The 23,134-nt window shown below is 36.9% G+C and overlaps 1 protein-coding gene across 5 annotated transcripts; it reads left to right on the top strand.

Moving 5' to 3' along the window:
* The first annotated feature begins 4,479 nt into the window (after window positions 1–4,479).
* Window positions 4,480–22,325, top strand: LOC122294461 (E3 ubiquitin-protein ligase APD2-like). 5 transcript variants are annotated; one of them, XM_043103215.1, is made up of 10 exons: window positions 4,485–5,036; window positions 5,640–5,746; window positions 5,872–5,997; window positions 6,175–6,271; window positions 19,572–19,646; window positions 19,721–19,803; window positions 20,792–20,938; window positions 21,020–21,089; window positions 21,260–21,524; window positions 21,939–22,325. In XM_043103215.1, exons 1-10 carry the CDS (start codon window positions 4,697–4,699, stop codon window positions 22,012–22,014), a joined length of 1,386 nt encoding a protein of 461 aa, XP_042959149.1. In that variant the 5' UTR covers window positions 4,485–4,696; the 3' UTR covers window positions 22,015–22,325. The 5 variants fall into 5 exon arrangements, with proteins under 5 accessions (XP_042959151.1, XP_042959150.1, XP_042959149.1 ...); XM_043103214.1 differs by having other exon boundaries at window positions 4,486–5,036; window positions 21,248–21,524; XM_043103213.1 differs by having other exon boundaries at window positions 4,489–5,036; window positions 21,173–21,524.
* Window positions 22,326–23,134: the final 809 nt, after the last annotated feature.

The raw sequence follows: 23,134 nt of genomic DNA, 5'->3' as shown, positions 1-23,134 counted from the left end.
GTAAAATGGAAAGTTTAATCTTTAAGTTAGTATTTTCCATATTTCAAATTATTAGTGATTTAGTGCTAACTTTTACAATCATTAATTACAGTTCCTCGTGATCGCGCTTGAGGTTTTATAAGAAACGTAGAGATCGAGGTAAGTTAGCTTTTAACTTACTAGCAATCTACTGTGTATGTGTGCCAAGTAAAGGAACTATAGTGTATGTATGTGTGTTATCATATATGTCATGTCATGCCAAGTTATCGCGTAATTTTCTATTATATAGAATTTATTCCGTCATCAGTTTTTATCTGTTACATAATATATTCTGTCATGTATTGCTGTACATTACAAGTACGTCATGCTAAGTATAGCATCTATTACATGTATGTTAAGTCATGTAATATTCACTGTTGCAAGTATGTCATGTTAAATATGTTGTCTATTATATGTTACGCCCTATCTCAAGTTGGTCATGTCTTTTAAATTATGTTCAAGTCACATTATGTTACGTCAGGATTTCAGTTCTTTTGTATTCCAGTCACGTTTCATCTTGAGTTACATTCAGTTTCGTGAAGTCCGCAGCAACTGTGGCACACGAAGTATGGGGTCACAGCAATTGTGACGCATACACTACGTGAGACACAACAATTGTAACACTTAGAATATATGGGCCACAACAACTGTAGAGTATGTATTTAACTGTATTGTGACACATAGAATACATAGGGCCACAACAACTGTCGAATATGTATTTAACTGCATTGTGATGTGTAGAATACATGGGGTCATAGCAACTGTAGAGTATGTATTTACACGTATAATACATGGGGCCTCAACAATTGTAGAGTATGTATTTTTCATGTTAAGTCAAGTTTCAGAACAAGTTTATGTTAAGTCAAGTTTCAGATCAAGTTCATGTCAAGTCAAGTTCAGTTTACATTTCAATTTAAGTTATGTCAATTATGCTATATTGTACGTCAAGTTATGCTTTAATTACTTATGAAATTGATTATGCATTCATGCTTTTACTGTTATCCATGCATCATTAGCCTATGTGGAAGTTTTTTGTTAACTTACTGAGATTTGTAATCAAATCTCACTGTGGTAGTCTCAACTACCATTCGTCCCGAATGGTAAATCTTGTTACAGGACTTAAAGGAGAATCAGGATCTGACCAACTAGACACAGTTGACTGAGCGACGATGCGACGTCAATGTTAATATAGTAGTTAACGTAAATTACTACTTGTACTATAAAGTTGCATCTCCAATACTTTTTGGATCATAAGCATTTTAGATTAATGTTGTGATCTTAGTTGTTCAATGGGTCTTTATATATGAAGTATGTTTTAAGCATTTGTGATATTTTCAGTTTGATGCATAGTATTGCTAAAGAAAAAATTTATCCGCTACGAATATTGCATAATGTTATATGCATGTTAGAAACATTGCATCTTATATGTCATGAACGGGGGCAGGTAATCTTGTGTTGCATGTATCAACGCTTTAAATGTCTTTCCGATCCCAAATGAAATTTGGAGGCGTCACACGGTAACCGCCCGGATCAATGTCCGGATCTGGTTTGGCCATGCGGTTTACCATGACCGTATTGTTTAAAAAAAAATGCATTAGGTCAAGAAGCATTTTTCGTCCCTGCCTCCAGCAACAATTACAAACCAACAAAGAGTCAAAGACCATTTCCTCACTCTCTCCCTTGCTCTCTCTGGCCAAAACCCTAAGCAAAAGCTAATCCATCTTCTATTTTGTATGCGCCCATCCTAAGCCATTTTCTCCCTCTCTTCAGTCTCGATCGTCTCTCCCTCTTGTAGAGTCATCAGCACAGACCCATCATGACTGCAAGGGTTCTCAGAACAGCGCCGAGATTGATAGCCTCGCACGCTTCGCCATCTTAGAGCACAACAAGAAAGAGGTCTGTCTTCTCCCCTTTCTGTTCCCCATCTTATTTGATTTCTTTATCTTGGGCCTCTAATTTCTTGTCTAGGTTTTGTTTGTGCCGTTAGATTTAGTGGATATTTCCTCTGTTTCCTATATCTTAGTTTTGTTTTCCATACACCCATGTGATGAACCACCCAATATGCTTTCTAAAAAACAAGAAAAAAAATTGGAGATATGGGTTCTCGATAATATTTTTGAGTTTTAGATGTAATTTGCCCAGATATAGGTTTTATGTGCCTAGATCTAGGTTCTCGATAATCTTTTGGGTTCTAGATAATCCACCAATATAAGAAAAAGAACTTACAATATCACAGTGCAACTTCTCCCAGATCTGGGTTTACATTTTTTTTTAGAGTCCATATCCATGTGAGCATCTCCCACTTTTTACATTTTTGTTTTGGTTTTTTGTTCTGTCCTTTCAATTTTTCAATAATCTTTTTGAGTTCTAAATGTGAATATGGGTTCTTGTGTTTGAGTTTAAATCTAGATGTAGTTTGGCCAAATCTGGGTATTGTGACTTTGATTGTACTTAGAGGTTTGAAAAATATATTTTTTCGTTGCAGGTATGTCTATGGGTCTTTTTTCTATAAATTTCTTGCACTGAGGTTTGATTGTTCTCCTTTTCTCAGATTCCTTACCAACATCATCATTGTAATGGGTGGGGTAACTGCTTGGAAGCTGGGATGTGATTGATCATGACCTTCATGGTAGCGATTATAATTTTGTTACTATCTATAAACAATTGTTGATATTTTGGAATATTATCGATTATCCAAAATAATTTGGTTTTAAAATATTGCATGATTAGGTTGATCCATCAGTCATTGTAAATTATGAATTAGTGAACCAGCTTCCTAATGGTCCTATATATCCACTCCTCAATCCAAACCACCTTAATTTCTTTGGCTCCACTCAACTATCACATTCCTACGCAAATCCCCTCCGACCATCTTTCAATTTTCTGAGCCTTTATTTTTTGTCTTATCAATTGCAAGAGATGCAAAGATATTGGAGGTAGACCTGTTTTTACATAGCAACAGTATTCTATTACAATCGCATATAATCAGTATCCTATTATAATTGTCTAACTCTGTACTCATCACAAGTCACAAGTCACAAGTCTTATCATGATCTTATCTTCTTGTCTTCATCCTAATTATATGTTTGAATTTTGGTTCCATTGAGTTCTCATACAACTCAATCACTTCTATATGACATGAGCTTAACCAGATCAACCAAACTTGAATCTACTTCATCTCCAAGTCAAGTTTTGAGAAGATCATGCAAGCATGCGTTGTAGGTGTTTGATTCATTACTAAAATGTTGCATTTTCTTTTCTTTTTTCCCATCCAATTGGATGTAATTAGTTTGAGTTTAGGTCTACTAGGAGTTGGATTTACTGGATAAGGAACATGTCTCTTATTTTTCATTCGTGTCTTTTATCTAATGAATCTTTGTATGCAATTAGCAATTCATTCTTCACTTGCTTATATTTAATATCACGCTATAAGATAAAAATAACCCAGATTTGTTTTCATTTTGTTTTTTCAAGGAAAGCTGGCACTAAGTCCTTCAAACAATGAAGCTACCTCCAAATCTGCAGGATGATGGCTCTGAATTATGGGGGGCATTTCTTATTTGTTATTCGTTAAGTGGATTTTTTGCATTATAATGTAAACTACAATGTAACGTATTGTGTGTTGATATTTGTTATTAATTATTTTTTTTATAAAAATTTGAATGGGCAATAAAAAGTTTCAAATGCCTATGAAAAAAATCAACATCGTTTGAAGATTAAAACAGTTTCAAATGCTTTATAGGCATTATATAAAAAATGCCTATGAAAAAAATCAACATAATGGCTTATTAAAAAAACCCTTTTAAAAAGTGTTCAAAAGATATTTTTAAAATGCTTTAAAAGTGTATGAAAGATATCTTTTATAAAAAAAATCATTTAGAAAAGTGCTAAAAGAATATTTTTAGAAAGTGATAAAAAGGTTTTTTTTTTTCAAAAAAAAAAGTTTAAAAAGTGTTAAAAAAATAATTTAAAAAAATGCAAAAAAAAAAATCCAGATTCGGTTAAAATCTGGGTATCCGATATCAAATCTGATACCCGCCCGTGTTTTTACTAGATTTATACAGACGGATATCCGTCTGGTTTTAAAAAGCTGAATCCATATCTGGATCTAAATGCACAATCCTAATAAAGATGATGAATAGAAATTTTTTTTAGATAGAAGAAGCCCATGATTAATTAAGAAGAATGATAGATATAGAACTTTCATATGCTATCATTATAGAACTTTCATATGCTTACATGGCACTTCCAATTTTGTCCAGGATCACTGCAAAAATAAAAATTTTATATGTAATAAATTTTATATATTTTATTAATATAATTAATTATTTTATTTTTAAATATAAAATAATTATTTTAATTAATCACTTCAATGTAAAATCAAGAAGTACCCAAAGGGCCAAAAGTGCTAATCACATCACTTTCTTTATTTCTTTGTTGCAGAGCCGCCAGAGCATTTATCAATTTGAGAGGCATTCAACTAACGGTCACCCAACTACCATTCCGAGAAAAGAAGAAGAATACGCGAGAGAATTTCCAATTGCTCCTTCATTCCAAAAGTTTAAGCTTTTCTTATTTCTTTGATCGGAGTTGTATTCCTCTATCTATTATTATATATTACTTGTCTGCTTTTCAGGCTGGTTCTTAGACAACATTTACGAAACCTAGTGTTTTCGCTATGGAAGAACCAGAACATGGTGGCCAAGGTGGGCCTGCGCCTTCTTCATCTTATGCTACAACTTCTACCGATGGTCCATCTTCTTCTTCGCCGTCTACTTCTCAGCTTCAAGAAGAAGAAGTAGCAGTCGAAAATGAACGGCTCGAGAATGGAGACAATCTCCATCATCACCACTACCACCACCACCATGTCCTTCTCAACCGTCACCAACAATGGCGACAACAACAGCCTTCTAATTTTCCCTACCACCTGAACATATTGATATCTGATGTGGCGTCTACGGAGATGAAAGAGACTTTGTGGTCTTACCTTGTTCTGCTCGTCACGTTTTGGTTCCTCGGTCAGTTTCATCCTCATTCACGCTTTCGTTTTTTTAGAAAAGAAAAATTCCCCCTTTTATTTTGTTCTGTTTTACTCTTTTTTTTTTTTTTGTTTGAATTTTTGATTTTCTCTTACACTAGAAGAACGGGAAAGTGAAAGTAAAATGCTTAGTAGTTGGGTATGCTAGCTAGCTAAGCAAATTATGAATGCTTCAATGGTTGGAATTTTCTTTTTCGTTTTCTTTCTCGCTTTCCTATACTGTCTCCAAGAGTAAAATGGACCTCACGTTGGTTGCCTAGAGAGAAAATGAGGGTATGAATATGAAGTGCTGAGAGAAGGGTTTTTGCCTGCAAAAATATTCGAAGTGTATGAACACAAAGTGTATGAATACGTAGTTGTATTGGTGTACAAGAGCGGATGTTGTAATCTGCTTGTATTAGTAAAAAAGTGGCCTTATATATAAGATTCGATGATATTATTGGTTTATCTACAATTCTAGGAAACCATGCAGAACATTAACTTTTGAATATTTCTGTCGCATATTACTTGATCAATTCATTTGCTCATGACTTTAATCTTAATGATGTGGTTTGATTTTGGTTTTCGTATTCCTCGTCAGCAGCATCCATGACTATGATTCTTGGTTTTTATGGAGCTGTGAATACGCAATTGGGACCAAATTGCTCACGCTTAATACAAGCTAACCCATTCTTTGTGCAGTCTATTAAGGTAGTTTGCTTTCACTTTTTGGATAAGATTAAGATACTATGTTGCATTTCTACTGCATTCACATTTTTTTTCTTGCTTCTGCTGCGGTTGTCTCTATGCAATAATCTCATTTTGTTTACAAACAGGCAGAGGAAGTCAATGAGCAAAAACCAGGGCCAGCGTTATACGGGTTTTCTAAACCTCCACCCCTGGATGTCGAGACCACCTGGAATGAAACACATAATGCATTTGTACCCGCCAATTTCCACAAGGCACATTTCCTGCTATTGTTGATCTTTTTTCTCTGCATTTATGTTGTTGGAATCTCAAGGATTTGCTCACATTCCTTTTTTCTACTTGATGGTAATAGATATGAATGAGCTGTACATCACCTAGAGCATTCTAGATGTTTCGATTTATTGGGTAAATTTGGACTTCTCATGTTGTAGGAGTGGATATACTTCCTAAACAAAGGATCTAGAGTGGATATCTCATACAATGTAAAATCTCCAACTCCCTCACCTTTATCCCTTGTGATTGCACAAGGTATTTTCCAAATTCCAACTTCTTCATCATTAAATTTGATGGTATTGTTACATTTGTCTGTTTAGAATGGAATATTAACTTGGATTTAGATACCAGTTTAAAGTCAGTAGACTCTTAAATGGCATCGAGAATCTATGATTGTTTAAAATCAAATAGGTAGAATAATGGGAAAATTAGTTCAGGGACAGCTTAGAATTTATTCAGTTTGAAGAGCCACATTCTGGATCTATCATTGCATCTAGTTCATTCCTGTGCTATATAGCAATTGCTCGAGATAATAGCATTGTTTTGTAAGTGGAGTATCAGATAACTTTGTATTGATAGTTACAAAGGGGATTGGATCCAAGTAGTTCATAAGTGGAATATCAACTAACTGTATTTTGATAAATACACGATAAGCTGGAAATAGTCTGCAGTGAGATGATCAATCAAGCTTTGGCTTTATTTCTGACTCTTAATTGAATATAGAGCTAAACAGAAACTGTTGAAAATAGCCACCTAAGTGTGAATGCAGAGATTAAAAAGCTGATATGCACATGCACCATCCACCGTCCTATAGCACCGTCCACCGTCCTATATGTTGAAGTTTCAACTATAGCTGCTACAACTTACCATTAGCCATTAATTATGGCTAATATTCAGTAGAGCTTCTCCTATAAAAGGAGAGGTCATATGTGTAAACTATGGTGGGCGAAAACAAAGAGATAGAGGACTTGAGAGAGCAATTGTTGAGTGTTTGTAATCTCTTACAAACTTAGTGAATTTTGGCTCTAGTGGACGTACACAAATTGTTGAACCACTTAAATAACGTCTTGAGTGATTATTGGACAGGCTAGAGGCAATAATTGGTATAAGAGCTTTGGCTTGCGCTGTCCAAAAATCAAGTTGATCGAAATCAACTTTTGACAACTCCAGGGTGTTTCTCACGTCAAGACGAATCCGTTGTCGCAAACGGAATCGAAAACGGAGGTCAGAGAAGTCCGCATGCATCGGTAGAAGATTGGAGCGTGAACTCATGCGCCTCATAAGCAGCTGGAGGTTGAAAACGACTGAAGAGCACGCGCCACGCTCTCCCACGCTCCTCAGAGGTTGAAGACGCGTGAAAGCCACGCTCCCACACGCCCTAGAAGGTCTCGGCGCGTGTAAGCTAGAGCCCCAAGCGCACACCAGACGCCCTACTGCAGCGCTTGTATCTCACGAGCCAAGTGATCAGCACATTTGGAGTCCAATTTCAAAGATCAAATAGTGCTTTTCAACTATTTGGATCATTTCGGATTCATCCGTACAGTTAAAATTTTGAAATTTATTATCTAAATTTTCTAAATTCATATGGAAGGTTCATAGGAGCTCTGGAAATTCCAGTAGCTCTGGGCGTCGGTCCACAGTTTCAAATGCCAAGTTTGAAGTTGAGAAATTCGATAGAACAAGCATCTTCGGCATGTGGCAGTGCGAAATTATGGACGTTTTGATCCAACAAGAGTTGGATATTGCGTTAGAAGAAAAATCAAATGATATGACTGAAAATGATTGGAGGAAACTTAATACCTAAGCTTGTAGTACAATCTGGTTATGTCTTACCAAAAAACAGAAGTACTTTGTCATGAGAGAGACAAATGCAAGGGAACTTTGGCAAAAATTGGAAGATAAGTCCATGAAGAAGAGCATTGAGAGCCATTTGCACTTGAAGAAAAAGCTCTCCAGATTCCAGTTTCGTGAATGTATTTTTATGTTTGAATATTTCAATAGTTACAATCAAATTCTTGCTCATTTATTAAACTTGGATTTCAAGATATTGAAATCCAAGATGAAGATAAAGTTTTACTATTATTAAATTCCTTGTCTGATACATATGAGCATTTAATTACTTCACTACTGTATATGAATGAAAAAATCAGTTTTAACGATGTATCTTTAATTCGCAATGAGTATCGCAGAAAAGATAAGCAGGTAGAGCTAGATATATCAAGTGAAGTATTAACAGCAAGGGGGGAGATATGAGATCACAGTCAAGGTATCTGGGAAAGAAGAAAGGTTTTCAATCGAAAACTCGGGCCACATCACGTGGTTCATCAGTCAGGAGAAAACTTGCCAAAGACGAGTATTCCTTTTGTCGCAACAAAAGACACTGGAAGAAGGATTGTCCTAAGCTGAAGGGACAACAGAAGAATCAACCCACCACAGCCAATGTTGCGGCCATAGATGAAGATTCAGATTTTGCCTTGACAAATTCATCATCCATTTGTCATTCCGATGAATAGATTATGGATTCTGGATGTACCTATCACATGTGTCCCAATCGGGACTGGTTTACTGACTTCACAAAGATTGAGGGTGGAGCAGTACTTATGAGCAATGACAGTACTTGTAAGACTCAGGAAACAGGAAGCATTCAGTTGAAATTGCACGATGGTAGTATGAAGACTCTGACAGAAATTCGGTATGTTCCGGACTTGCGGAAGAATCTCATCTCACTTGGATCTTTGGATTCAAAGGGATTCATAATCACTATTGAAAACGGAACTCTCAAAATAATAATGAGAGTTCAGGTGACTATGAAGGGTTAGAGGCGAGGAAACTTGTATTTCTTGCAAGAAAGTATAGTTGATAATAGAGCTTCCATATGTTGTGAAAAGTTAGATGAGACTGATGCTGACATCACCAGTCTATGACATATGCATATGCGACACGCTGGAGAATAAGTTTTATAAATACTAGTGAAGCAAGGCTTACTCAAAGGTGCCAAGACTGGTAAATTGTCTTTCTGTGAGCATTGTATATTAGGGAAGCAAAGGCAGATCAAGTTTAGAACCGTTGTACATAATACATAGGGGATACTTAACTATGTACATTTCGATGTTGGGAAACCTACCAAAAATGCATCTTTGTGAGGTAAGTATTGATTTGTAACTTTTGTAGATGATTATTCTCATCGTGTGTGGGTGTATACTATGAAAAATAAAGATGTAGTGCTAAACATCTTCATTGTTTGGAAGAAAATGATTGAAACTCAGACCGGTAGAAGAATCAAACGACTCAGATCCGATAATAGAGGTGGGTACACTTCAGAACCCTTCATGGAAATATGCAGGGGAGAGGAAATTTTCAAACACTTCACCGTACGAAGAACACCACAACAAAACGATATGGCAGAACGGATGAATTGTACTTTGTTAGAGTAAGTGCGATGTATGTTACTGGATGCTAGATTCAGTAAAAAAATTTGAGCTGAAGCTGTGACATATGCCTGCCACCTCATCAATTGACTACCCGCAGCTGCCAATGACAGGAAGAGACCCATTAAAATGTGGAAAGGTATATATGTTACTGATTATGACTCTTTATACGTCTTTGGATGTCCTACTTACTATAATGGTAAAAAAAGTAAGCTTGATTCTAGAGCCAAGAAAGTAAAATTATTAGGTTTTAGTACTGGTGTAAAATGGTATAGACTCTGGTGCATAGATTCTAAAAAGGTAATTATTAGTATAGATGTTACATTTAACGAATTTGAGATTTTTCACAGCCAGTTGGAGTCGTGTAAGACTCATATGTTTTGGGCTTAATCTCAGCCAATTGGAGTCGTGCCAGACTCATTTGTTTTGGGCTTGATGTCAGCCAGTTGGAGTCCAATTCAACCGAACTCAATTATTTTGGATTTGATTTAAGCCAATTAGAATCGTGAAGTTTGATGAACAAACTTCAGATCATTAGACGATGCTGATTAACTTATTATATCAGCAGGTTTTGGCAGTTATACAACTCATGAAGTATAATGCTATTAAGAGGAGAACCGCAACGAATCTCATTGCGGCTTTCTTTGAAAAGCCAGTTGCAAATAACAAAGTGTAGATGAAGAAACAGTTCAACTTTAAAAAAAAGGCAAAAGGTACTTTTGCAGAAGGTACTTTTGATGCCCAATAGTATTTAGCATTGTGGTTAAAAAGTTGGGAGGTCATGAGAATGGCTATGAGTAATTCTGCAAAGAAGTCGAAATTGAAGTTTCATAATGTAAGAAATCTTAACCTAGATGAAGAGGTGCGCGGAAGAGATTCTGGCAAAATCTCGAGTTTGTTGGTCCTGAATATTGATAATCAAGGCAGAAGCTTGGATTAGTCAAAATCTAGGAATAAGGGCAGAGGCAAGTCAAGATTTGGATAACACATAACTCGCTAAGAATTGTGGCAAGACAGACCACAAGAGACTGTTAAAATCAAGAGAAAACTGAGAATAATGCTGTGAATATGGTGACTAAAGAAATACATGATGTCATATTTCTTGCAGTGCACAATGCTGGATATCCATTTGAAGACACACTTGCAGATGCATTTGATAGCAGAAATCTCTCATAGCTAACAAGTATTCCAACAAAGGGGTGAAATCATTTGAAGGATGCAACAATTTGTATCATCCTAGTTTGGCACACTTGGGTGGAGTGGGTGATTGTTGGAAACCCCCTAAGTGTGAATTGCCCATGTGAACATGCAGCCTGCCACCAGCTAAGAGAAGCTTCCCACTAGTTCTAGATGGCTGCAGTAGCCCCTCAACAGTCAAGGATAGTTGCTGGAAATTTCTACTTGTTTGTCAACAATGGTGGCTACGTTAGATAGGCTTCTCCTATAAAAGGAGATACTTTGCAATGGTATAAACCATCCTCACTGAGGTGAGAGATAAAGGCAGATGGCTGTAGGCGAAATATAGGTAATGGGGAAACTTGGAACAGAGGGCCTTTTGAGAGATAGAGAGTTTATTTATGAGCGTTTGTAATTTTGTACAAACATATTGAAAATACTAAATTTGGCTCTAGTGAACGTAGGCAAATTGCCGAACCACTTAAATATTGTCTCATTATCATCTTGTGTAATTCTTGGACAGGTTAGAGGTACAACAATTAGTATCAGAGTTTTGGTTTGCACTGTCAAAAAATAAAGTTGATCAAAATCAACTTTTGATAACTTTAGGGTATTTCTCGCGTCAAGACGAATCCGTTGAGGCAAACGGAATCGAAAACTAAGCTCAGAGGAGCTCACACGCACATCGAGAAGTCGGAGAGTGAACCCACGTGCCTCACTCACAGCTGGAGGTTGAAGACAAGTGAAAGGCACACTCCCACGCGCCCCAACGCGCACCCCAAACCTGAAGACGTGTGAAAGACACGTGCCACGCTCCCCCCATGCGCCTAGAAGGAGGAAGACGTGTGAAAAACACGCGCTCACACTCCCCCACGAGTCCTAGAAGGTCTCTGTGCATGTACTCCACACGCCCCCAGTCACCCTGTTGTAGCGTGTGCATCTCAAGCACCTGACAATCAACACCGTTTGTTTTCTAGATCCTTGTTGGGCTTGATCTAAGCCATTTGGAGTCCGATTTCAACGATCAAATTGTACTTTCCAACTATTTGGATCATTTTGAACTTATCTGTATAGTTAGAATTTTGAAATTTGTTGTCTAAATTTTCTAAATTCATATGGAAGGTTCTGGAAGAGATAGGAATTTTGGAAATGCCAGTAACTCTGGGCATCGATCCACAGTTTTAAATGTCAAGTTTGAAATTGAGAAGTTCGATGGAACAAGTAATTTTGGCATATGGCAATGCGAAGTTATAGATGTTTTGATCCAATAAGAGTTGGATATTGCATTAAAAGAAAAACCAGATGATATAGCTGAAAATGATTAGAAGAAGCTTAATACCCAAGCTTGTAGTACAATCCGGTTATGCCTTACCAAAGATTAGAAGTACTTTGGTATGAGAGAGATAAATGCAATTAAATTTTGGCAGAAATTGAAATATAAGTTCATGAAAAAAAGCATTAAGAGCCGTTTGCACTTGAAGAAAAAACTCTTCGGATTCCAGTTTTGTGAAGGTATTTCTATGTCTGAATATCTCAATAGTTACAATCAAATTCTTGCTAATTTATTAAACTTGGATGTTAAAATCCAAGATGAAGATAAGGCTTTAATATTATTAAATTCCTTGTCTGATACATATGAGCATTTAATTACTACACAACTATATGGGAAGAAAAAAATCAGTTTTGACGATATATCTAGTTCTTTAATTAGCAATGAGTACCGTATAAAAGATAAGCAGGTACAACTAGATACATCAAGTGAAGCATTAACAGCAAGGGGGAAATCACAGTCAAGGTATCCGTGAAAGAAGAAAGGCTTTCAATCGAAAACTTGGACCACATCACATGGTTCATTAGTCAGGATGCAATTTGCCAAAGACGAGTGTTCCTTTTGTTGCAACAAAGGACACTGGAAGAAGGATTATTCAAAGCTGAAGGGACAATAGAAGAATCAATACACCACAGCTAATGTCACGGACATATATGAAAATTCAGACTTTGCCTTGACAAAATAAAATTTTGCCACTACTAGTTTGGCACACATGGGTGGAGGCAATGATTGCTGGAAACCTCCTAAGTGTGAATTACCCATGACATGCAGCCTCCCACCCACCAATAGAAGCTTCTCACTAGTCCTAGATGGCTGCAACAGCCCCTCAACAGTCAAGGATAGATGTTGGAACCATCTAGAACTAGTGGAAAGCTTCTCTTAGTGGGTGAAAGGCTACATGTTCATATGGGCAATTCACACTTGGGGTGTTTCCAACAATAACCCCCTCCACCCAAGTGTGCCAAACTATAATGCTACAAATTGTTACCTCCTTCAAATGATTTCACCCCTTTGTTGGAATACTTGTTAACTATGAGAGATTTTTGCTATCAAATGCATTTGCAAGTGTGTCTTCAATTGGATGTCCAAATGTCTCTCCAAATGCATCTTCAAATGTATCAGCATTGTCTATATCCATAGAACTTGCAAGGAATTTTCTTCAAATGAGATTTACAATTGCTTTAATGCACAATCTCAACTCTGTAGGATTCTTCTTTCTCTCGAGTCCGTACTTATGTGCACCTTGAGCAAACTGAACTTGAAATATGGGGCCATTGAAGTACTCACCAGCTTCGAATTTGAGTCCATGTTGAAACGTTGTAGTATTATCTTCAGATATTGCTTCTAAGTAAGGTGAACTGTACCTTTCACTCTGTCTCTGCTGATCTCCATCCCTAGTATTTTTCATGGTTCTTCTAGATTTTTCATTTCAAACTCATGACTCAACTGAGTTTTTAAACGATTTATCTCCTCCTTACTTTTACATGCAATTAACATACCATCTACATATAAAAGCAAATAAATAAAAGATCCATTTGTAAGTTTTTGAAATATACACAGTGATTGTATTGGCAATAAATGTATTTCAGGTATGTCATAAAGCGGTCGAAACGCTTGTACCATTGTCAAGGTGATTGTTTCAAGCCATAGATGGACTTCTTCAGACTGCGAACCGAATCTTCTTTTCCAGCTTCTTTAAAACCTTCTGGTTGAAGAAGATAGATCTCCTCCTCCAGATTACCATGTAAGAAAGTTGTCTTCACATCGAACTGTACTAATTCGAGATCCACCTTTGGTGGAGGAGTTCTATTTGTCTCAACCAGAAGGTTTTAAAGAAGCTGGAAAAGAAAATTAGGTCTGCAGTCTGAAAAAGTCCCTCTATGGCTTGAAACAATCACATCGGCAATGGTACAAGCGTTTCGACCGCTTTATGACATACTTGAAATACATTTGTTGCCAATACAATCACTGTATATATTTCAAAAAACTTGCAAACGGATCTTATTTATTTGTTTTTATATGTAGATGACATGTTAATTGCATGTAAAAGCAAGGAGGAGATAAATCGTTTAAAAACTCAGTTGATTCATGAGTTTAAAATGAAAGATCTGGGAGAAGCACGAAAAATATTATGGATGGAGATTAGCAGAAACAAGGTGAAAGATACAATTCACCTTACTCAGAAGCAGCATCTGAAGAGAATACTGCAACGCTTTAACATGAACTCAAAGACAAAGCCGGTGAGTACTCCAATGGCCCCATATTTCAAGGTCAGTTTGCTCAAGGTGTACATGAGTGGAGACTCAAGGACATGAGTGAAAGAATAATCCTAAAGAGTTGAGATTGTGCATTAAAGCACTTGTAAATCTTCTTTGAAGAAAATCCCTTACAAGTTTTGTGAATGTAAACAATGCTGATATATTTGAATATGCATTTGGAGAGACACCTGAACATCCATTTGAAGATGCACTTGTAGATGCATTTGATAGCAGAAATCTCTCAGGACTAACAAGTATTCCAACAAAGCGGTAAAATCATTTGAAGAATGCAACGTACCGAACTTTTATCAGAGTCTTGACACTACCATCGTGTAGTTTCAACCGAGTGCTTCCTACTCCTTGAGTCTTATAGGCACTGTCGTTGCCCATAAGTACTGCTTCATCCTCAATTTTTGTGAAATTAGTAAACCAATCCCGATTAGGACACATGTGATAGGTACATCCGGAATCCATAATCTATTCATCGGAATGACAAATGGATGATGAACTTGTCAAGACAAAATCTAAATTTTCATCTATGTTCGGGACATTGGCTATGGTTGGTTAATTCTTCTGTTGTCCCTTCAGCTTGGGACAATCCTTCTTCCAGTGTCCTTTGTTGTGACAAAATGAACACTCGTCTTTGGCAAGTTTTCTTCCGACTGATGAACCACATGATGTGGCCTGAGTTTTCAATTGCTTTCTTCTTTCACAGATACCTTGACTGTGATTTCCCTCTTACTGTTGATGCTTCACTTGATGTATCTGGCTGTACCTGCTTATCTTTTCTACAATACTCATTGCTAATTAAAGAACTAGATACATTGTTAAAACTAATTTTTTCCTTCCCATACAGTAGTATAATAATTAAATGCTCATATGTATCAGACAAGGAATTTAATAATAGTAAACTCTTATCTTCATCTTGGAGTTCAACATCCAAATTTAATAAATCAGCAAGAATTTAATTCTAACTAGTGAAATGTTCAAACATAAAAATACCTTCACGAAACTGGAATCTAAAGAGATTTTTCTTCAAGTGCAAACGACTCTCAGTTCTCTTGCATTTGTCTCTCTCATGACAAAGTACTTCTGATCTTTGGTAAGGCATAACCGAATTGTACTACAAGCTTAGGTATTAAGCTTCCTCCAATCCTTTTCAGCCATATTATTTGATTTTTCTTCTAACGCAATATTTAACTCTTGTTGGATCAAAACGTCCATAATTTCGCACTGCCACATGTCGAAATTGCTTGTTCCATCGAACTTCTCAACTTCAAACTTGGCATTTGAAACTGTGGACCGACGCCCAGAGGTTCTGGCATTTCCAGAGCTCCTATATTTTTCAGAACCTTCCATATGAATTTTAAAAATTTAGATAATAAATTTTAAAATTTTGACCGTACGGATGAGTCCATAATGATCCAAATAGTTAGAAAATACTATTTGATCGTTGAAATCGGACTCCAAATGGCTTAGATCAAGCCCAACAAAGATCTGAAAAACAAACGATGCTTATCGTCAGACGCGCTGCAGCAGGGCGACTGGGGGCGCTTGGAGTACAAACGTAGAGACCTTCTAGGGCACGTGGGGGAGCGTGAGCGTGTGTGTCTTTCATGCGTCTTCCTCCTTTTGGGCGCATGGGAGCATGTGACATGTGTCTTTCACGCATCTTCAGCTTCGGGGTGCACGTGGGGGCGTGCTCTTCACTCATCAACCTCTAGCTGCGAGTGAGGCGTGTGGGTTCCCTCTTTGACTTCTCGAGGTGCGTGTGAGCTCCTTCAACTTCCGTTTTAAATTCTGTTTGTGGCAATGGATTTGTCTTGACGCTAGAAACACCTTGTAGTTGTCAAAAATTGATTTCGATCAACTTGATTTTTGGACAGCACAAACTAAAGCTCTGATACCAATTATTGCATCTCTAGTCTGTCCAGGAATCACACCAGACGATAATGAGACAATATTTAAGTGACTTGACAACTTGCCTACATCCACTGAAACCAAATTCAATATGTTTGTATGAAATTACAAACACTCAATAATTCCTCTCTCTCATCCACTATCTCTTTGTATTTGTCCCCCATAGTTTATACATATGAGCTCTTCTTTTACTGGAGAAGCTTTATTGAATATTAGTCGTAATTAATGGCCAATGGTAAGCTGCAGTAGCTATAGTTAAAACTTTAACATATAGGACAGTGGACGGTGCTATATGATGGTGGATAGTGCATGTGCATAGCAGCCTTTTAATCTCTGCATTCATACTTAGGTGGCTACTTTCAACAAATCTGTCCAAAAATCACACAAGACGATATAGAGATAATATTTAAGTGGTTCGGCAACTTGCTTACATCCACTGAGGCGAAAACTTAGTATTTTCAATATGTTTGTACAAAATTACTAACACTCATAAATAAGCTCTTCGTCTCTCAAAAGGCCTGTTCTGGTTTTCCCAGAACCTATATTTCGCCCATAGCCCTCTACCTTGATCTCTAACCTCAGTGAGGATCCCTTAATTTTTGCCTCTTCTTGATTGTTCACCTTAGTGAGGATGGTTTACACCATTGCAAAATGTCTCTTTTTATAGGAGAAGCCTACCTAACGTAGCTACCATTATTGACAAACAAGAGAAAATTTCGAGCAGCTATTATTGGCTGTTGAGGGGCTGCTGCAGCCATTTAAGACTAGTGAAAAGTTTCTCTTAGTGGGTGCAAGGTTGCATGTTCACATGGACAATTCACACGTGATGGGTTTCCAACAATCACCCCCTCCACCCAAGTGTGCCAAATTAGGATGCTACAAATTGTTGCATCGTTCAAACGATTTCACCCCTTTGTTAGAATACTTGTTAGCCATGAGAGATTTCTGCTATCAAATGTATTTGCAAGTGCGTCTTCAAATGGATGTCCAGATACTTCTCCAAATGCATCTTCAAATGCATCAGCATCGTCTACATCCACAAAACTTACAAGGGATTTTCTTTAGAGGAGATTTACAAATGCTTTACTGCACAATCTCAACTCTCTAGGATTATTCTTTTGCTCGAGTCCATGAGTCTGCACTTATGTATACCTTGAGCAAACTGAGCTTGAAATATGGGGCCAAGGAGTACTCACCGGTTTCGTCTTCGAGTCCATGTTGAAACGTTGCAATATTCTCTCCAGATACTGCTTCTGAGTAAGGTGAATTGCACCTTTCACCCTGTCTCTGCTGATCTCCATCCCTAATATTTTTCGTACTTCTTCTATATCTTTCATTTCAAACTCATGACTCAACTGAGTTTTTAAACAATTTATCTCCTCCTTACTTTTATATGGAATTAACATATCATCTACATATAAAAGCAAATAAATGAAAAATCCATTTGTAAGTTTCTGAAATATACACAGTGATTGTATTGGTAACGAGTGTATTTCAGGTCTATCATAAAGCGGTTGAAACGCTTGTACCATTGCCAAGGTGACTACTTCAAGCCATAGAGGGACTTTTTCAGACTGCAGACTCAATTTTCTTTTCCAGCTTCTTTAAAACCTTCTGGTTGGGACAGATATCTTCTCCTCTAGATTACCATGTAAGAAAGCTGTTTTTACATCAAGCTATGCTAACTCGAGATCCACCTCTGGAGGAGGAGATCTATCTGTCTCAACTAGAAGGTTTTAAAGAAGCTGGAAAAGAAAATTGGGTCTGTAGTTTGAAAAAGTCCCTCTATGGCTTGAAGCAGTCACCTTGAAAATAGTACAAGCGTTTTGACTGCTTTATGATAGACCTGAAATACACTCGTTGCCAATACAATCATTGTGTATATTTCAAAAAACTTGCAAATAGATCCTTCATTTATTTGCTTTTATGTGTAGATGATATGTTAATTGCATGTAAAAGTAAGGAGGAAATAAATCGTTTAAAAACTTAGTTGAGTCATGAGTTTAAAATGAAAGATCTGGAAGAAGCATGAAGAATATTGGGGATGAAGATCAGTACAGACAGGTTGAAAAGTACAGTTCACCTTACTCAAAAGCACTATCTGAAGAGAATACTGCAATGCTTCAACATGGACTAGAAGACAAAGCCGGTGATTACTTCAATGGTCCCATATTTCAAACTTAGTGCATTGCAGTCTTCTAAAGATGATGAAGAGCAGGACAACATGAGGAATGTCTCATATGCAAGTATTGTTAGAAGCTTAATGTATGCCATGGTGTGTATACGATCTGATATCTCCCAGGCCGTTAGCTTAGTTAGTCGCTATATGCATAATCCTGAAAAGGCCCATTAGCATGTGGCGAAATGGATTCTACGGTATATTTTAGGGACCGTAGATATTAGTTTGAAGTTCGAGAAGAGTGAAGATAGTCTAGTAACTAGATATGTTGACTCAAACTATGTAGGTGATCTTGACAGACGTCGATCGACAAGTGAATATGTGTTCACTATGGCTAGAGGACCAGTTAGTTGACAATCAAATTTGCAATTTACAATTGCACTATCATCCACAGAGGCTGAATACATGGCTATAACCGAAGCTGTGAAAGAAGCCATTTGATTACAGGGATTGGTAACAGACTTGGGCTTTAAGTAGCTAGAAGTTACCGTTTATTGTGACAGTCAAAGTGCAATTCATTTGGCCAAGAACCAAGTGTAGTACTTTTAAACAAAATACATAGATTTTCGATTTCACTTTATACGTGAAATATTAGAAGAATAGGACATCAAATTTTAGAAGATTGACATTGAAGATAATCCAACATATATGTTGATGAAAGTCGTCATAGGGATCAAATTCCAACACTGTTTGGACTTGATCAATATTGTACACTACTGAGCACCCTCAGGTACAGTGGAGCCTTAGAACGCATTCGATAGTTAAAGTCTCTCATGTGAAAGAATGAGGTGCATTCATTTGAAGAATGAATCAGTTTATAAGCAGTCTGGTATGGCACACTTGGGTGGAGGGGATGATTGTTGAAAATAGCCACCTAAGTGTGAATGTAGAGATTAAAAGGCTACTATGCACATGCACCGACCACCGTCCTATATGTTGAAGTTTTAACTATAGCTGTTGTAGCTCACCATTAGCTATTAATTACGGCTAATATTCAGTAGAGCGTCTCCTATAAAAGGAGAGCTCATATGTGTACATTATGGTAGGCAAAAAGAGAGTGATAGAGGATGTGAGAGAGCAATTGTTGAGTGTTTTTAATCTCTTACAAACTTAATGAATTTTGGCTCCAGTGGACGTAGGCAAATTACTGAATCACTTAAATATCGTCTTGAGTGATTCTTGGACAGGTCAGAGGTGCAACAGAAATAAGATCATGTTATTTAGCTCATGTATCTCTTGTCTTGATTCTTGTCTAAATCTGCAGGTAGAGAAAGCCTTGTTGAGTGGATAGAAGACCCGTCATATCATGACACAACTTTTTCTTGGAATATCATTTATGGTAAATTCCATTGATATAAGTTTTTATTCCCCACTTTGTATAAGTGAGATGTTTAAAACCCATCTACATCACAGGGAGTGGTAAGATCCAATTGAAGATTCCGGAGTCCTCCAACTACTACATTGCAGTGGGGAACTTGCACTCTGAGGAGGTTGAGGTATGCGCCTATGATTTCTTTTATTTATCAAGATTGAATTGTAGTCCAGGGCACGTGCGTTGTAATGTTAGTTTATGGAAAGATGAGACCAAACAAGAATGTAATGTACTGAAAAGATTCCTGTGAAACTTTATTACAAAATCTCCCATCCAGTTGATAACCAAAAGAAACTAATATCAAGGATAAGATGAATACTGAGAAAAGGTTGATCCTCAATCCTCGTCGCCCCACCCCCAGTCTCTCCTTTGTAAAAAGGACTAACTGTTGCTTCAGTCCGTATCATCCCGTTGAGTTGCCTCAGCTGATTTGGTCATTTCCATCTGTGCCAACTGATAACAGTGCGGAAAATTAAAACCCTTTCTTGACCTGATATTTCTTGAAGCCTAGCTAGATTTGGCCAATCCTGGTGTCGAACAATTTCCGCATTACAAGGAAATACAGCCATAAGAAAGCAGAGAACAGGGAAGCTTTGTGATTTATTTCATCATGTACATTTATCGGAGGCTTCAGGTTTGTCATCAGAAATTCTGGCCACCGTGTTTAGCATGGTGAACATCGTGATTTATATGGCTAAAATGGTAAGAGTCTCTCTAAGAATTTGAGCCGTGCCAATAATCCATCCAAAAGGAGTTTGCATATTGCACAATGACTTGGAGAATATATATATTTGGCCTCAAAACCATATATCTGAAACTCCCTGGAGGGATTTCCCATGCATATACTCCCAAGCAACAAATACATTCCCCGTGCAGTCTTTGCTTCTTTGTTTAAAAGACATATATGGGACAGGGTTAAATTCTGCAAACTGCACCAATGAAACTCACCACCTGCTGCTGGTAATCCTTCTGAAGTTTAATTCAGAAGATCAATGGATTCTTTCTCTTTCATTAGCACCTTAGTAATGATTATGATATAATCCTTTATATGCACATGCATACACCATCAGACTGTTAGATAATTTATCAGCTATGAATGCTGCATTGTACAGGTAGAATTGAAGTTGACCATAAGCGCTTTCCTCTATAACACAACTCAAGCATATTATAAGTGCTCCCTGGGTAGCCATTTTTGTAGTTTGAAGCTTGTTCTTCTAGGAGTAAATGTTGCTGTCTTAACTTCTCCACATCTTAAAGAGGTAAAAGACTTCCTTTTTCAGTTTATATGAGAATCATAAAACTTCCATGCACGTGAATTGGTGACATTCTCATTCTTTCAGGATGCTGATAATGGCTGGTATGTCAAACTGTCTTATGGACCTAGGTGGATCACATATTTTGTTGGATCAGGTTATTTTGCTTGCATTAATATCCTTCTCATGAGAGCAAAGAGGGAATGTTCATATGCATATTCACTGCTTTCCTTCATGCAGGTATAATGACTGTCCTAATCTTACTCGCCTTCAGATTCTTCAAAATATTCCAAACAACAGATGAAAATGTTACAGGATTTCAAGCAGGGGAGCTGAGACCTGAACGAGCCCCATTACTTTTGCATATAGACGATGATATTTCAAGTTGGGGTTCATCTTGTGATTCTATTTCACAAGATGGGGAAAATTCGGAGGACCAGCCCACAGTGAGTGGTATTGAAGGAGAGCAAATAACAGAAAAGGATAACGTCAACAATCCCCAGCATCTTTGTGTCATTTGTGCCGATACCCCCAAAAACTGCTTCTTTCTTCCATGTGGGCACTGCACTGCCTGTTTTACATGTGGAACAAGGTAAATATACCTCACACTATTTGAAGAAATCTTGATGGCAAAACTTGTGGCTTTGGATTTTGATCCTATTAGAAACAGCACAATTCTGTTAGCCAAACCCAGTTAGTAAAGGAAAAAAATCATAAAGCCAACCCCAAAACGCTGGGATTAGGCTTGATTTGAGTGCAGCCATAAGCCTTAATTAAGTGAAAAGTACTTGAGTTCATCCAGTGCTTAAAGTTTCATATCACAGTTGCCAACAATATTCAATGAATCTACAAAGCAGTACTAGGTAAATTATCGTGTCCTTCAATACTATATATGTAAACTGCTGTGTGCATGCTTTCTATGATCAATGTTGATATTGTTTCCATCCATTTCCAACTTTTCAAAATCAAGTAGAAATTTAGAAGTTCAAATATGTATACTCTGCAGGATTGCAGAAGAGGCTGGTATTTGTCCCATATGCCAAAGGAAGATGAAGAAAGTGAGGAAGATTTTTTCAGTTTGATATACGTGCATGAGTAAATATTATGGAGGGACTATATACTTGTACAAAGTAACAATTAAATCAGGCTTGTAATTTTCTCGTTTTTAGAAAATGAGTCTCTTAGGTTTCAGAACAGGTTGACTAGACAACTTTGCATTGTTTGTCATCCCTGTGGGACCTCTTTTGTCAAGCTGCAAATATTCTCGTACACTTTTCAGTTATGGCTTTCTATGTGCAGCATTGTACTTTGCTTTGATTCAAGATATGTGACTATTTGCATCAAAAGTGTTCATAAACAGAAGTTGTTTCAAGTGATCGAGAAGCTTCATGTACTCTTTCCACTTTATCGGTTTATTGACTATTATCTCCTTGTTTTCTGTCTACCTGTCATCATTTGACAAGGATTTTTTTTCCCTTAAGTAGCTCTTACAGTTGCAGTTATCTGGTATTAGATGAGAGATTAAATAGATTTGGTTTTATAATGGTGATGATGATGATGATAAATTATTAGGCTCTCCACACCAAAACTCATCCATTGGTTTCTGCCTACTTTAAATGTTCTTCTCAACAGATTGAACCAAAAATACACATTTATTATTATTATTATTATCCTTTTCCAACCTACATTTCATAATAGAGAAATACTTTATATCTAATAGATCACATGAAATTATGTCAGTTTGAAAGATTATTTTTATGTAATTTTTTTTGTAGCTATCGCAATCCTCTTCATAATATCATTTGAATGAAACAAATCTTCTTGATACAACTTTACAGCATTAGATGGTAAGGATCTATAATTTCCAATCCCAAATCTCTATGTAGAACCGTATTTGAGTTGAGTTCAAGTAATTTGAATTGAGATTCTCCTAACTTGGCTCCAATATTAAATAGTTTCAACTCAAGCTCAACTAATATGAGAGTGGAGCTCTAATGTTCGGCTCGAACTCGACTTGATTTATAGAAAACTCGGCTAGAACTTGGCTTGAAACTAGAGTTGTAATTGAGTCGGGTACTTAATCAAACTTGACTCGATTCGATTGGAGAATGTTATAAAATTTCTTATTCTTTTTAAGTTTAAAAAAATAAAAAGAAAATCAAATTATAAATTAAATGAATTAAATTTGCAATTTTTATGTAA

The sequence above is a fragment of the Carya illinoinensis genome, chromosome 14 (assembly GCF_018687715.1).
Source record: "Carya illinoinensis cultivar Pawnee chromosome 14, C.illinoinensisPawnee_v1, whole genome shotgun sequence".
NCBI lineage: Eukaryota > Viridiplantae > Streptophyta > Magnoliopsida > Fagales > Juglandaceae > Carya > Carya illinoinensis.
Note: the sequence above shows the minus strand (reverse complement) of the source record. Positions and strands in the feature narration are given on the sequence as shown.